General features: G+C 60.5%; 1 protein-coding gene across 3 annotated transcripts in view; it reads left to right on the forward strand.

The window, feature by feature from the left end:
- Positions 1 to 15,526, forward strand: part of GAS7 (growth arrest specific 7) — a 39,086-nt gene extending 23,560 nt beyond the window's left edge. For all 3 annotated transcript variants that reach the window (XM_029049241.2, XM_029049243.2, XM_029049242.1), the window contains 12 exons: positions 932 to 1,018; positions 3,800 to 3,885; positions 7,048 to 7,101; positions 7,841 to 7,930; positions 8,060 to 8,175; positions 8,996 to 9,070; positions 10,328 to 10,406; positions 13,202 to 13,330; positions 13,557 to 13,680; positions 13,949 to 14,028; positions 14,238 to 14,336; positions 14,786 to 15,526. In XM_029049241.2, coding sequence (XP_028905074.1) covers positions 932 to 1,018; positions 3,800 to 3,885; positions 7,048 to 7,101; positions 7,841 to 7,930; positions 8,060 to 8,175; positions 8,996 to 9,070; positions 10,328 to 10,406; positions 13,202 to 13,330; positions 13,557 to 13,680; positions 13,949 to 14,028; positions 14,238 to 14,336; positions 14,786 to 14,899 — 1,133 coding nt within the window. In that variant the 3' untranslated portion in view covers positions 14,900 to 15,526. The remainder of the gene's footprint in view (positions 1 to 931; positions 1,019 to 3,799; positions 3,886 to 7,047; positions 7,102 to 7,840; positions 7,931 to 8,059; positions 8,176 to 8,995; positions 9,071 to 10,327; positions 10,407 to 13,201; positions 13,331 to 13,556; positions 13,681 to 13,948; positions 14,029 to 14,237; positions 14,337 to 14,785) is intronic.
- The last annotated feature ends 722 nt before the right edge of the window (positions 15,527 to 16,248 follow it).

The following is a 16,248-nucleotide window of genomic DNA, read 5'->3' on the forward strand; positions in this document are numbered from 1 at the left end:
AGTTAAGGGACTCACCCCGGGTCACGAAGCAGGCGGCGGCAGAGACGGGATTAGAACTCGTGTCTCCTGACTCGCAGGCCCGGGCTCTCGGCAGTCTGCTTCTCGCTCTGTGTCGCGGCCCTCGGTGGGGTGGGAACGTCCAGCTCGTTGCCAGACTCTCAGGACGGCCGGACTTTTCGCGTCTTTGTCAGACTTCTCCCCTTCCTTAACTCCGGCTGGGCAGGTCCAGTAAGTTAGTCACGGCATCGGCTCGGCCCTCACTCTGTGCCAAGCACTGTGCTAAGCGCTGGGGGGGGGGGAGGTGCCAAACAGTATCCCCTCTAGACTGTGATCTCGCTGTGGGCAGGGATTGTCTCTCTTTTACTGCTGTACTGTGCCTTCCCAAGAGTTTAGTCCAGTGCTCTGCACCCAGTAAGCGCTCAATAAATACGATGGAATGAACGAATGAATCTCCCTATACCTGTCCCAGAGAGGACCAGAGAGGTTAAGCGACTGGCCCAAGGTCACCCAGCGGGCCAGGGCGGGCCGGGATGCCCGTCTCCGGCTGGGGGACGCCCCCCAGTGCTCTCCTCCAGTGCTCTCTCCCAGTGCTCTCCCCCAGCACCGGCCGCTCCTCCTGATCTCATGCCAGATCCCAGGTCTTCCCCCCCCCGTTACGACCCCTCACCTTGCTCCTCCCTCACTTCCCTAGTTGGTAGAGCCCAGGCAGGGGCGTCAGAAGGACCCGGGTTCCCATCCCACCTCCGCCGCTCGCCTGCTGCGTGACCTTGGGCCAGTCACTTCGCTTCTCTGGGCCTCAGTTCCCTCATCTGTAGAATGAGGATGAAGGACGGGGATGTCTGTGGCCCGCTGAGGGTGTCGGTGCCCGGTTTAGGGGCAGCGGCAGGGACGGGGATCCCCAACCTTCATCCCGCCGTTCTCTTTCGTCCAGAGACTACCTGGGTGCGACCCCAAGGATCTCCTGGGACCGGTTCCCCCGCGAGCCCCGGCCGGAAGACCAGCTCTCCGTCTGCAGCAGGTACCGTTCGGACCCAGTCCAGCCCAGTTCAGTCCTGTCCAGCCCAATCCAGTCCAGTCCCGCCCACCTCCCCATCCAGTCTGTCTTTGCCCAGTCCATCCCAGCCTAGCCCAGTCCACCCCCGAACCAGTCCGTCCTTGATTAGTTCAGCCCTGTCCAGTGCACCCCAGCCAGCCCAGTCCAACCCACCATCCGGTCCATCTCTGCCCAGTGCACGCCCTTCCCAGTCCACCGGGCCCAATCCTGCCCATCCCAGGCCAGCCCTCAGCCTAGGGAGGGGCCGTGGGACCCCACTCCCCTTCCCCCGCCCAGTCCTGCCCCACCCTCAGCCGGCCCTGCCCTGCCCATCCCGTCCTTGCCCGGAGGGTGGGGACGGACCCTCCCGGAGAAAGGGAAGTGACCACTACGCAGAGGACGGGGCTCTCTGGGGTGGGGGGGTTAGATACGAACAGAAATAAACGACGGATCTAATAATAATATTCGTATCTGTTACGCGCTTACTAGGTGCAGAGCACTGTTCTAAGCGCCGGGGGAGATACAGGGTCATCAGGTCATCCCACGTGAGGCTCCCGGTGAATCCCCATTTTACAGATGAGGTAACTGAGGGACAGAGAAGTGCAGTGACTTGCCCACGGTCACACAGCTGACAGGTGGCAGAGCCGGGAGTCGATGAACATAAGCGGTGCGGGGCTGGGAAGGGGGAGGAAGAAAGGGGGAGAGTCAGGGAGACTCAGAAGGGAGGGGGAGAAGAGGAAAGGGGGGCTTAATCGGGGATGTTCTAAGCGCCGGGGTAGGCACAAGAAAATAGGATCGGACAAGCACTCAATAAATACGAACGGCAGAGCCTCCCGGGATCTTGGAGCAGAGTTCCGGGCTTTCCCATCCCGGGACCCCGAGGCAGGGTCCCTGAGGATCCCGCTGGGGTGTGTTCGTTCATTCATTCAGTCAGTCGTATTGATTGAGCCCTTACCGTGTGCGGAGCACTGTACTGAGCGCTTGGAATGGACAATTGGGCAACAGAGACAGTCCCTGCCCAACAACGGGCTCGAGGTCTAAACAGGGGAGACAGCGAAACAAAACAGAACAAAACAAAACAAACAGTCTGGCGTCAATATCGTCGAGATAAATCGAATCGTAGATGTATACACATCATTAATAAAATAAATAGAGTGATAAATAACGTATACAAATACGCACGAGTGCCGTGGGGAGGGAAAGGGGGTAGAGCAGAGGGAGGGAGTGGGGGGAATGGGGAGGGGAGGAGGAGCGGAGGGAAAGGGGGGTCCGGGAGCGGAAGGCCGCGACCACTTAGATCCGGGCTGGAGGGAGAGTCGGGGAGGGAGAGGGAAGAGTCGGGGGGAGGGATGGTCCGGCCGGGTCCCCGCGGCAGAGGCAGAAATGGAGAGGGAAAGGTCAGGGGTGTTGGGTGGCCCGGGATGGAGAGGGGAGAGTCAGGGTCGACGGAGGGTCCGGGCTGGGTCTCTTTGGGAGAGACAGGGAGGAAGAGGGGAGAATCGGGGGTTTGGGATGGTTCTTGCTGGATCGCCTGGGAGAGACAGATGGAGAGGGGAGAATCGGGTTTGGGATGGTTCTTGCTGGATCACCTGGGAGAGGGAGAGATGGAGAGGGGAGAGTTAGGGATGTCAGAGGGTCCAGGCTGGGTCTCTTGGGGAGAGACAGGGAGGAAGGGGGGAGAATCGGGGGTTTGGGATGGTTCTTGCTGGATCGCCTGGGAGAGGGAGAGATGGAGAGAAGAGAGTCAGGGATGTCGGATGGTCCGTGCTGGGTCACTGGGGAGAATCAGGGATGGAGAGGGAGGGTGAGGGGTGTGGGACGGTCCGGGCTTGGCTCACTGGGGAGAGTCGGGGGGTGGGATGGTCTGCGCTGGGTCTCGGGAGAGTCAGAGATGGAGAAGGGAGAGTCAGAGGTGCTGGATGGGTCACTCTGGGTCATAGGGGGCGAGTCAGGGGTGTGGGCTGGTCCACTCCACTTCCCCTGCCCGGTCCTGCCCCACCCCCAGCCATGAGGGTGGGTGCCCAGGGTCGGCGGGGCGGGGTGGGGAGGGAAAGGAAGGGGTCTCCGCACAAGGTACCTACCAACATTCTGATGCCACCGACAGAGGCCTCGTCCCGGTCAGGGGTCGGGGGGACGGAGGAGGAGGCCGAGGCTGGAGCCGTTTGGGGAACGGGACGCGGTGACCCGCGTCGCCACCGGCCCCGGGGCCTCGGGCAGGCCCGCGGCCCTCCTCTGATGGCCCCGTTCCTCCCAGGATCCCTGGGGGCGGCGGGCCGGCTCAGGGGACGTGGGATAACAAACGGAGCTCAACCCGGTGGTCCCAGAGGGGAGGCCGGAGGAGACGGGGGAGAGCCGGGACGCCCCGCATTCAGCGGCCGAGACAGTGGGGGGGCTTGAAGGGGTACCCCAGCAGACAGACCCTGCGGTTATCATTATTATTATTATTACAGTGTGCTTTTTAAGTGCTTACTATGTGCCAAGCACTGGAATGGGCACAAGCTAATCAGGTTGGACAGTCTCTTTCCCACTTGGGGCTCCCGCTCACCATTTTCCAGTTCAGGGAATCGAGGCCCAGAGAAGTGAAGCGACCGGCCCAAGGTCACCCAGCAGGAACGTGGTGGAGCTGAGATTAGAACCCAGGTCCTTCTGACTCCCGGGCCTCCTCCCTCTCCACTAAAGTCACGTTCCTTCTGAGGTGGGAGTAGGCAGCCTCGGCTGACCCCAGACTCGATAAATACGGCTGACTGGCTCTGTCTTGTGTCCCAGTGAACGGATTCCACGCCACGGGCCCGCTCCCGTCCCAGACAGAACCCGCCCCCATGAGTCTCCGCAAACCACTCAGCGACTCCCTGGTAAGGAGGAGGAGGAGGGGGGGGGGTGGGGGGCTAAGGGACGGGGGCAGGCCCGGGGGCAATAATAATAATAATGTCGCTATTTGTTAAGCGCTTACCGTGTGCAAAGCACTCTTCTTTGGGACATACAAGGTGATCAGGTTGTCCCACATAGGGCTCACGGTCTTCATCCCCCATTTTACAGATGAGGTAACTGAGGCACAGAGAAGTCAAGTGACCTGCCCAAAGTCACACAGCAGACAAGGGGTGGAGCGGGGATTAGAACCCACCACCTCTGACTGCCAAACCCGGGCTCTTACCACTGAGTCACGCTGCTTCTCTGCTACATAATAATACGATATGATATGACATTAATATATTACATAATACAGTATCACTATAATGGCACTGTATATTATGCGAGTGATGCGGTATGATATAAATAATATATTATAATGATGTAATAGCATAGTATAATAATTATATGTTGTTATAGAACTATAACAACACGTTATTAGATAGTAATATAATAATAGCAACTGGGGTTAGGGTTCGGTGCCATCCATAAGCTAAACTAATAATAATAACGATTCCTGTGGTATTTGTTAAGCTCTTACTTTGTGCCAGGCACTGTACTAAGCACTGGATAGAAGTAAATCGGGTTGGACACGGTCCCTGTCCCCCCTGAGGCTCACAGTCTCAATCCCCACTGTATCTCAATCCCCATTGTGCAGATGAGGGAACTGAGGCCCACAGAAGTGAAGTGACTGGCCCAAGGTCACCCAGCAGTCAGGTGATGGAGGCAGAATTAGAACCCAGGTCCCCTGACTCCAAGGCCCGGGCTCCGTCCCCAATAATAATAATAGTAATGTTGGTATTTGTTAAGCGCTTACTATGTGCAGAGCACTGTTCTAAGCGCTGGGGGAGACACAGGGGAATCAGGTTGTCCCACGTGGGGCTTACGGTCTTAATCCCATTTTACAGATGAGGGAACGGAGGCCCAGAGAAGTGAAGTGACTCGCCCACGGTCACCCAGCTGACAAGTGGCAGAGCCGGGATTCGAACCCGTGACCTCTGACTCCGAAGCCCGGGCTCTTTCCACTGAGCCGCGCTGCTTCTAGGCCCCGCTGCTTCTCTGAGAGAAGTGAAGTGACTTGCCCGAGGTTCCCACGGCAGACAAGGGGAGGGAGTAGGGATGAGAACCCGGGTTCCCTGATTCCCAGGCCGGGGGGCTGTGTGGCACAGGGGAGAGAGCCCGGCCTTGGGAGTCGGAGGTCATGGGTTCTAATCCCGGCTCTGTCCCTTGTCAGCTGTGTGACCTTGGGCAAGTCACTTCACTTCTCTGGGCCTCAGTTCCCTCATCTGGAAAATGGGGATGAAGACGGTGAGCTCCATGTGGGACAAGCTGATGACCCTGTATCTCCCCCAGCGCTTAGAGCAGTGCTTGGAACACAGTAAGCGCCTAACAAATACCAACATCATTATTACCATCATCATTAGTATTATCATCATTAGTATTAGTATTAGTATTATTATTATTCTGGCGACCCCCAGTGGACACTCTGCTCCCTGCAGCGGGCTCTGCCGTTCGACCTGATTCATTCGATCGTTCCTTCAATCGTATTTATTGAGCGCTTACTGGGTGCAAAGCACTGTACTAAACGCTTGGGAAAGTACAAATACAACAATTCACTCACTCCCCACGACTTTTATTTTTATGGTATTTGTTAAGCGCTTACCCAATGCCGGGCTCTGAAGTGAACGCCGGGGATGGGTAGACAAACGGCGTGGCTTAAGGGAAAGAGCACCGGCTTGGGAGTCAGAGGTCGTGGGTTCGAATCCCGACTCCGCCGCTTGTCAGCTGGGTGACTGTGGGCAAGTCGCTTCTCTTCTCTGGGCCTCAGTTCGCTCATCTGTCAAATGGGGATGAAGACCGGGAGCCCCGTGCACAACGAACCGATTACCTTGTATCTCCCCCAGCGCTTAGAAGAGTGCTTGGCACATAGTAAGCGCTTAACAAATGCCATCATTATCAGCGCTTAGAACAGAGCTTCGCGCAGAGTAGGCGCTTAACAAATGCCATCTTATTATTATTCAAGTTATTGAGGTGGGACACAGCCCCTGTCCCCCATGGACTCACACTCTTAATCCCCATATTAGAGATGAGGGAACTGAGGCCCAGAGAAGTGAAGTGACTTGCCCAAGGTCACAGAGCAGACAAGAAGCGGAGCTGAGATCATGATAATAATCATAATTGTGGTATTTGTGAAGTGTTTACCGTGTGCCAGGAACTGTACTAAGCCCTGGGGAAGATACAAGCTAATCAGGTTGGACACAGTCTTAACCCCCATTTTAATAATAATAATAGTAGTAATAATAACGTTGGTATTTGTTAAGCGCTTACTAGGTGCAGAGCACTGTTCTAAGCGCTGGGGTAATAATAATGATAATAATGTTGGCATTTGTTAAGCGCCTACTATGGGCCGAGCACTGTTCTAAGCGCTGGGGTAGATACAGGGTGATCAGGTCCCATGCGGGGCTCACAGTCTTAATCCCCATTTTCCAGATGAGCTAACTGAGGCACCGAGAAGTTAAGTGACTCGCCCAAAGTCGCACAGCCGACAGGTGGCGGAACCGGGATTAGAACCCGTGACCTCTGACTCCTAAGCCCGGGCTCTTTCCACTGAGCCACGCTGCTTCTGTTATCATTAATAATAATGATGGTATTTAAGTGTCTACTACGCGCCAGGCGTTGTACCGAGCGCACAGATGAGGTAACTGGGGCCCAGAGAAGCGAAATGGCCCGCCCGAAGACGCACAGCAGACAGGAGGCGGAGCCGGGATGAGAACGCAGGTCCTAGCGACTCCCAGGCCCGGGTTCTACCCGCTAGGCCTCTCTGCTTCTCAATCTCCCGTTGGGATCCCCTCTCCCTCAACCCGGAGCCAACGAAAGTCTTTCCGTGACCTCTGGGAGAGGGGCAGTGCGGTCCAGTGAGGTCTGGGGAAGCGGGGTGCAACGAGACGCGGCAGGTCGTGGTCCAGGGCGGCGCGGTGGTGACAAAAATTGAGGTGTGGCGCGGCCGAGGGACGCGCTCCCGACGTGATGCACCCGATGGGTCCCCGATCGTGTTCCTTGTGTGTTTTTGACGTGGCCCCGACGTGACCCGTTTCCCCTCTCCCCAGGGCCCGGGGGCTCCGTCTCCGGGGAAGAAGTCCAGCAAGGATAGGACCATCACGGTGAGAGCCCGGGCAGGGCGGACGGGGATCCGGGGCTGAGCGCGGCGGGCAGGGAGACCCCCCCCCGACACCCATCCCCGGGTCCCCGTGGGCAGAGAGAGGGAGGGACGGGTCATTTTGGGGTCCAGACCCCCCCCCCCCGAGCGGGGACCGGTCCACACCAATCCCACCGGGGTCTGACGTGTGCCGCCGGCTCAGACCCCCACCACAGGGCCGCCCCGGGGTCGCCGTGGGCCCGGGGGGCGTCGCGACCCCGGCCCCATTCCCGTCCCACGGTGCGGACCCCGTGCCCACGGTCCCCGGCCGGTGGCGGGCACTCCCGGCTTCCTTCCGGGATGGAAGGAAGGGTCCTTTGCTCCTCCTCGCCGGGGGTCCCGGGGGGGCGGGAAGGGGCCGCTGGGGAAGAGGCCTTCCCGTGCACAGAGGAAGTGCTTAATGAACACCAATCGATCGATCATCTATCAGTCGATCGTATTCATTGAGCCCTTACTATAATAATAGCAAGTACTATACTTAACAAATATGATTATTATTTATTGAGCACTTACTACGTGCGGAGCACCGTACTAAGCGTTTGGGAGAGCACAGTACCAGGGAATTCGCAGACAGGTTCCCGGCCCACGACCAGCTTACGCCGTCGGATCGATCGATCGACGGGTGGTGGGCAGGTGAGGCCGGAGCCCCCCCTCCACCCCTCGGCTGACCCGACCCCCCCTCTCCATTTACCCCCCCCCCAAAGATCAACTGCGTGACTTTCCCCCACCCGGACACAATGGCCGAGCAGCAGCTGCTGAAACCCACGGAGTGGAGCTACTGTGACTATTTCTGGGTAGGTGGGAGACCTCCTCCCCTTGGGGGGGCCCGGCGGGCCGGGGCGGGGGCAGACCACCCCTCCGCCAGAGGCCCCAGCCCTCATGCACCCCGGCCCCGCTGCCCCCCCACCCCGTTCCCGTTCCAGGCAGACAAGAAGGACCCCCAAGGGAACGGCAGCGTGGCGGGGTTCGAGCTGCTGCTGCAGAAGCAGCTGAAAGGGAAACAGATGCAGAAGGAGATGTCCGAGTTCATCCGGGAAAGGTGACCCGGGGTCCGGGTCCTGGGCGGGGGGCCGGACCCGGGGAGACCGAGTCGGGGAAATGGGGGAGGCTGCGGGGGGCGGGTCCTGGGGAGACAGGGCAGGCCGGGGGGGACCAAGGGGAGGAACCGAGGTGGGACCGGGAGGGGCTGGAGGGGGTCAGAGGGGGCCGCTAGGCCCAGGGGGTGGGACGGGGAGGGATCAGGAGGGGCTGGGGAGCCACTAGGGCCAGGGGGTGGGACTGAGGTGGGATCCGTTAGCATGGCCTAGCGGCAAGAACACGGGCTTGGGAGTCAGAGGACGTGGGGTCTAATGCCAGCTCCGCCACTCGTCTGCCGGGTGACCTCGGGCCAGTCACTTTGCTTCTCTGAGCCTCAGTTCCCTCATCTGTAAAATGGGGATTAAGACCCTGTGCCCCCCGGGGGACAACCTGATTACTTCGTATCTACCCCAGTGCTCAGAACAGTGCTTGGCACGGAGTAAGCGCTTAGCAAATACCATTATTATCATTATTATTATCTGGAGGGAGTCAGAGAGGGCCACTGGGGTCAGGGGGTGGGACTGAGGGGATCGGGAGGGGTCGGGGGGGCTACTAGAGCTGGTGGTGGCACTAAGGTGCGGCCAAGAAAGGCTGGAGCGGGTCAGAGGGGGCCACTAGGGCCAGGGAGAGGGACCAGGAGGAGCCAGAGAGCCCGGAGGATGGGCACTGGGGTCAGAGGGCACAACCTGGGGGGTCGGGAGGGGCTGGAGGAGGTCAGGGGCGGCCCCCCCCCCGGGGGCCGGGCCGCCGTGACCTGTCGGGGGGGGTTGCCGTCGGTCCAGAATCAAGATCGAGGAGGACTACGCTAAGAACCTCTCCAAGCTGTCGCACAACTCTCTGGCCGCCCAGGAAGAGGGGTGAGTTGGGGAGCCCCGGGGCTCGCTGGGAAACTCCCCGGGGACAGTGGAGTGATGGGGACTCTTGCTCACCAGCCTGTTGCTCCTGAAAGACGGAAGTCTGGTCCCACTCACCCTCCCCCCCCCGTGTCTGGAGAAGCAGCGTGGCCCAGAGACTAATGCCCAAGCCTGGGAGTCAGAAGGACCTGAGTTAATAATAATAATAATAATAATAATATTAGCATTTGTTAAGCGCTTACTATGTGCCGAGCACCGTTCGAAGTGCTAGGGTAGACACGAGGTCATCAGGTTGTCCTACGTGGGGCTCCCAGTCTTCATCCCCATCTGACAGATGAGGGAACTGAGGCCCAGAGAAGCGAAGTGACCGGCCCGAGGTCACCCGGCTGACAAGTGGGGGAGCCGAGATTAGAACCCACGACCTCCGACTCCCAAGCCCGGGCTCTTGCCACTGAGCCACGCTGAGTTCTAATCCCGGCTCTGCCTCTTGTCTGCTGCGGGACCTTGGGCGAGTCACTTCTCTTCTCTGGGCCTCAGTTCCCTACTCTGTAAAATGGAGATTAAGACTGTGAGCCCCTTTCATTCAGTAGTATTTATAGAGCGCTTACTATGTGCAGAGCACTGTACTAAGCGCTTGGAGGCAGGGACCGGGTCCAACCCGATTAGCTCGGATCTACAAAGTTAACGCTTAATATAATTACCGGTACACACACGCTTCTCTGTGCCTCAGTTCCCCCATCTGGAAAAGGGGGATGAAGACGGTGAGCCTCGTGAAGGGCATGGATTGGGTCCAACCTGATGTTCATGTGTCTACCCCAGCGCTTACTACAGTGCCTGGCACATAGTAAGCACTTAATACCATTAAAACAGAACGAAAAGATGAACCCCCACCGTCAGCCACCAGCGTCCCCTCGCAGACCCTCCACCCCTGGCCCTCCCCCGGCCAGTTTGGGTTTAGGGGTGGACCGGCAGGGGCCGGACAGGGAATGTGTCCCTTATATCGTTCTATCGTCCTCTCCCAAGCGCTTAGTACAGTGCCTTGCACACAGTAAGTGCTCAATAAATGCCACTGACTGCTGAAAAGGCACATCTGTCTCCCCCTCCAGACCGTCAGCTCATCGTGAACGGGGAACGTGTCCGTTCTACTCCTCTATCGTCCTCTCCCGAGCGCTTAGTACAGTGTCCTGCGCACAGTAAGCGCTCAGTAAATACGCCCGGCTGACTGACTCTCGGGGGGTCGCGGCCCTGTGTGTTTTCCAGCTCCCTGGGAGAGGCCTGGACGCAGGTGAAGAAGAGCCTGGCGGACGAGGCCGACGTCCACCTCAAGTTCTCCGCCAAGGTGAACGCCGCCGCCGGGGAGAGGGCCGGGGGGGCGGAGGCGGACACGGGGTGAGAGGAAGCCGGCCGGGACCTCCGCCCGGGCACTGCTGCCGGTCGGCCCGGGCCCCCGGCCCCGCCGGCCTCTGTGGGCACCGACCGACGTGAAAAAGGGGAGTCGTCACCCCGGGGAGGGCACGTGAAGGCGGCTAAAACAACAGTTGGGTGACATCCCTGCTGATAGGCGCTTCTTCCCATGCTCCCCATCCAACACATTCCAAGGGAGATTCCACCCTCCTCATTCCCCACATCCAGCACATTCCGGGGGTTTCCACTCCCCTCATTCCCCACCTCCAACGGTTATTCCGGGGGGATTCCACCTCCTCATTCCCCACATCCAACACATTCCAGGGGTTTCCGCTCCCCTCATTCCCCACCTCCAACAGTTATTCCAAAGGATTCCACCCTCCTCGTTCCCCCCCGGCCCAACACTTATTCCAGCGGATTCCACTCTCCTCACTCCCCGCCTCCAACAGTTAATCCAGGGGATTCCACCCTCCTCCTTCCCCACATCCAACACATTCCAGGGGTTTCCACTCCCCTCATTCCCCACCTCCAACAGTTATCCCAGGGGATTCCACCCTCCTCGTTCCCCCCACCCCACCCCCTATTCCAACAGATTCCACTCCCCTCATTTCCCACCTCCAACAGTTATTCCAAGGGACTCCACTCCCCTGCTTCCCCACTCCAAAAGTTATTCCAAGGGATTCCACTCGCCTCGTCCCCCCCTCCTCAACACTTATTCCAAGAGATGCCACTCCCCTCATAGAGAAGCAGCGTGGCTTAGTGGAAAGCGCCTAGGCTTGGGCGTCAGAGGTCGTGGGTTCTAATCCCGGCTCCGCCACTTGTCAGCTCTGTGACTCTGGGCAAGTCACGTCACTTCTCTGGGCCTCAGTTCCCTCATCCGGAAAATGGGGGTGAAGACTGTGAGCCCCACGTGGGACAACCCGATGACCTTGTATCTACCTAGCACTTAGAACAGTGCTTGACAGACAGTGAGCGCTTAACAAATAGCCGCGTTACTGTTATTATTTCCCACCTCCAACTGTTATTCCAGGGGATTCCATCCTCATTCCCCACATGCAGCAGTTACTCCGCTTCCCACCCACTTTGTTCTATCGATTATTCCAGGGGATTCCAGCCCCTGTTCCCAAGGTTCCAACAATTATTCCAGGATATTGCACCCCTTCCATAACATTTCATCCGTTATCCTGGAGATCCCGTCTCCCCCATTCTTAATACTCCGACAGTTATTCCAGGAGATTCCACCTTCCTCATTGCCAACAATTATTACAGAGGATTACATACACACGCAAACACCATTCCCCACATCCAGCAACTATTCCGCTCCCTGCCCCTCTAGTTCTATCAGTTATTCCGGGGGATTCTAGACCCCATTCCCAAGGAGTCATGGGTTCTAATCCCGGCTCCGTCACCCGTCAGCTGTGTGACTTGGGGCAAGTCACTTAACTTCTCTGTGCTTCAGTGACCTCATCGGTAAAGTGGGGATTGAGACTGTGAGCCCCAGGTGGGACAATCTGATTACCTTATATCTACCCCAGTGCTTAAAACAGCGCTCAGCACATAGTAAGCGCTTAACAAATACCAACCTTATTATTATTAGTATCATTCCAGGAGATTCCACTCCCCACATAACATTCCGTCCATTATTCGGGGGGATTCCATCTCCCCCATTCTTAATGCTCCAACAGTTATTCCAGGAGGTTCAACACCCCCACCCTCCACCCCCATTCCTAACATTCCATGTGACTTATCCCTGGTACTTATTCCTGGTGCTTTCCAAGCGCTTGGTACAGCACTCTGCACACAGTAAGCGCTCAATAAATACCATGATTGAACTGGACGGAGACCCCAGCTACTCTCAGTGAATCGACCGATGGTATTTATCGAGCGATTACCATGCGCAGAGCACTGTAGTGAGCACTTGGGAGAGTATAATCCAACGGACTTGGTAGACACAAGGTGCAGCCGGGTCTGGGAGCCAGAGGACCTGGGTTCTAATCTCGGCTCTACCATTTACCTACTATGTGACCTTGGGCCAGTCACTTCACTTCTCTGGGCCTCAGTTCCTTCATCTGCAAAAGGGGGATTCAATCCCCGTGCTCCCTCTAAGAACGTGAGCCCCCGGTGGGACCTGCTAATCTTGTACCTATCCCAGCGCTTAGTACAGCGCTTGGCACAGAGTCAACGCCCAACAACTACTATTATTGTTACTGTCGTTAACGAGCCATCCCCCTTCTCCTATCGAGCCAGTCCAGGGTCCCGGGGACCACCACCGAGGAGGTTGCCCAGGAACTCTCCTCTCCCAGCGGAGGATGCAGGGAAAACCGGGCCGACCCGCCCCATCCTGATCGCCAGGCAGAGCTAGGGATGGAGAGGAGAGCCCCTTCCCCTGCCTTCGATGCTCCCCGGTCGGTGGGGAGTGGGGGAAACGGAGGGGCTCCCTCGGGGCCTTGTAGGGGGGCAGGACACAGGCAGGCAGCAGCCCCAATTCGGGGAGCGGATCTGTCCTTCCGACCCCCCACACCGAAGACAGACCGCTGCTCTGAGCGTCTCTCCTATCCCCGCTCATTCGATCGCATTTATTGAGCGCTTACCGCGTGCAGAGCACTGTACTAGGCACTTGGGAGAGTATGTTGCAACAATAAGCGGTCAAATCCGGTGACCTCTCCCTTAACCCCCCCTCGGGTGAAGGGATCTGAGTCCACACCCCTGAACCCTCTCCCCTCCCACCAGCTCCAGAGTGAGGTGGAGAAGCCGCTGATGAACTTCCGGGAGAACTTCAAGAAAGACTTGAAGAAGTGCGACCATCACATCGCAGATCTACGCAAGCAGCTGGCCAGCCGCTATTCCTCGGTGGAGAAGGTGGGGTATCGGGGGCGTCTAGCAAGTCCGCCCCGGGGACGGGGCTGGGCCGGCGTCACCGGGGAGAGGGAGGCTGGCCTAGCTGGCGGGACGCGCGCGACGGAGATAGGGGAGGTCCCTGTTCTAAACCGCGGGCCTGCCGTGTGACTCCGGGCAAGTCCCTTGCCCTCTCTGGGCCCCGGTCCCTTCCTCCCTGGAACGGAGGCCCCCGGGTTCCTTGGTGCAGGCCCGGAAGGCCCTGACCGACAGGCAGAAGGACCTGGAGGTGAAAACGCAGCAGCTGGAGATCAAGCTCAGCAACAAAACGGAAGAGGACATCAAAAAGGCCCGGCGAAAGTCCACGCAGGCTGGTGGGTGGGGGCGGGGGCGGGCATCCGCAGGGCCGGGGCAGAGCCAGGGACCCACCTGGAAGCTGGCGGGCAGAGCGGGCAGGGTGGAGGGAGAATGGGCATCGCCAGGGGCTGGAGAGAGCCAGACACCCACCTGGAATCCGATAAACACCGCGGGCAGGGCGGGAGAGAAGCAGCGTGGCCCGGTGGCTAGAGCCGGCGCTATTATTATCGCTGGGATTATTTCGGAGGGTGGGCTGCGGGCCGCTCAGCCCCCTTGTCCCCCCAGGAGATGATCTGACGCGCTGCGTAGACCTCTATAACCAGGCCCAGTCCAAGTGGTTTGAAGAAATGGTGACCGCCACCCTGGTAAGTGGACGGAAGCCGTCGCCCCCGACACCCCGTCCCCATCCCGCCAAGACGTCTCCCCCAACCGACCTCCCGCCGGTCCCCCCCCCCCCGACCCCGACCCCAGCCCCGGGCTGGGCATCGACTCTCCGCAACGGGGGAAGGGGAGGGGCTGCCCGCCCGGAAAAGGCCGGAAGAGGTGAGCGGGGTGCGGATCTCGGACCCCACAGGAGCTGGAGAGGCTGGAGGTGGAGCGGGTGGAGATGATCCGGCAGCAACTATGCCAATACACGCAGCTGAGGCACGAGACCGACATGTTCAACCAGAGCGTGAGTGGGCTCCCCCTCCCCGCCCCCAGCCTCGTCCCCCTCGCCCCGGGAGCCCGACATGGGACCCAGGGGGACCCCTACTATAAGGAATCCCCCCCCCGCAAAAAAGCTTCTCCTCTCCCTCCCCTGCCCGGTGATACGCCTTCTTCCTGTGCTTGGCCATCAGAATTCCCGGTCGAATTTACCGGGCGCTTAGCGGGTGCAGAGCACTGTACTGAGGGTTCGGGAGAGGAGGCTACGACGGAGTTGGGAGGCACGTTCCCAGGAGCTTGCAGTCTAGGGTCGAAGGTATCGACCGAGCGCTTACGGGGCGCGGAGCGCCGGACGAAGCGCTCGGGAGAGTCCGACACGAGGAGCTGACAGACTAGACGAGAGCCCGGTTGGGATGGAGGGGTGCCCCGCCAGGACCCCCGCCCACCCGCCGTCCCCCCCACCCCCGGCTCTCATAGACCGTGCAGGCCGTGGACCAGCTGCTCCGGAAGGTGGACCCCGCCAAGGACCGGGAACAATGGGTGAAGGAACACAGGACGGGAGCCATCCGGCCCGTGGATTTGGAGATCTAGGGCCGCCCGGGGCGCGGGTCAGGGGACCGGCTGAGGGGCCGGCCGGGACCGGGCGCCCCGTGGCAGCCGCTCCCCCCGTGGGCGATTCTACCCCGGCTGAGGAGAGACGGACGGAGGCCTGCCCCTCCTCCCTTCCACCGGATCTGTGCTCTGGCCGCATCCCAGCATCTCCTGCTCCAGGCGGGGGCCGCGGGCCACGCGGGACCGGTCTGCGTTGGACCTGAGGCGGGCGGGTGCCCCTCGGGCCGGGCCCCTCCCGTCCCCGCTGCCCCCTCTGCCCCCTTCACGGACACCCTGAACTGCCCGGCCCCTCGCCCCGCTGATCCGTCCCCCCACCCCGGCGCCGGGATCCTGGACCAACTACCTCATGCAGCCGCCCCTGCCCCTCGGGCCGTCCCGTCGCGGGCGCCGGGCCGGGTCCGCGGCTCTGCGTCCCCCGGCCCCTGCCGGTCCGGCCCCTCTCATCTCTGCCCCCCGGGGCCGGCAGAGGCCGGGGCCGACCGGCCGCCTCCGGCCACCCGGGCCCCCGGCCTCCGGTTGGCACCCGCTCCCGGTCCAGCGTGGGGTTCCGAGGCCTCGATCCCGCCCCTCCCCAGGCTGTTCCCACCCTCGGTCCCTCCCCTGCCCCCCGCCCCTTCCCGGCGACCTTTCCAACCCCAGCCCCCATCCCACCCCCCACGGGCCCCACCCGGCCCTGTTCCCGAGGCCTCGGGCCCACTGCCAGAGAGGAGAATCGAGGCGGCTGGGGCACGAGTGGAATGGACCCGAGTGGGGGCGGCAAGGGGCTGGGGTAAGGGGGTATCCGGCTCCCTCATTTATCATCTTCACGCCAGGAGGGCAGCGGGGCCATGGGCTTGCGCCGCCGGCATCTCGCGGACGAACGTGGGAAGGTCTCGCCCTTATCCTCCATGCCCCCGGATGGGCTGCCCGCTCCCAGGGCGGCCGGGGGCCTACAGCCCCCCGACCCCGGGAGCCGGGAGGCCCGTTGGCACCCCGGGTCGGGAGCAGTCCTCCGCCCCGGACCCCCACAGGCCCGGCTCATACTTACCTATCGTCCTCGGTTCCTGGAGGTTCCTGTTGTCGGGAAGAATGCCATCGGGCTCACCTGGTGTCGAGTCGCGGCCCAGGCGGGGCGGCGCCAACCGTCCACGGACCCCGGGCCCCGGCGGAGGCGCTAGGCCCGGGTTCCGGACGGACGGCCGAAGGCTCGACTTCTCCTCCGCCGGTCCCCGGCACCCTAGCAGGCCCTGCCCTAGGGGCGGCCCCGCACTCAACCCCACGCCCGGCCCCGTCCCCGGCCCCGCCTCGGGCGGCCCGCGGTCGCCCCGTCCCCGGGCCTTCGCCGCTTA

Source organism: Ornithorhynchus anatinus, chromosome 21, assembly GCF_004115215.2.
Source record: "Ornithorhynchus anatinus isolate Pmale09 chromosome 21, mOrnAna1.pri.v4, whole genome shotgun sequence".
NCBI lineage: Eukaryota > Metazoa > Chordata > Mammalia > Monotremata > Ornithorhynchidae > Ornithorhynchus > Ornithorhynchus anatinus.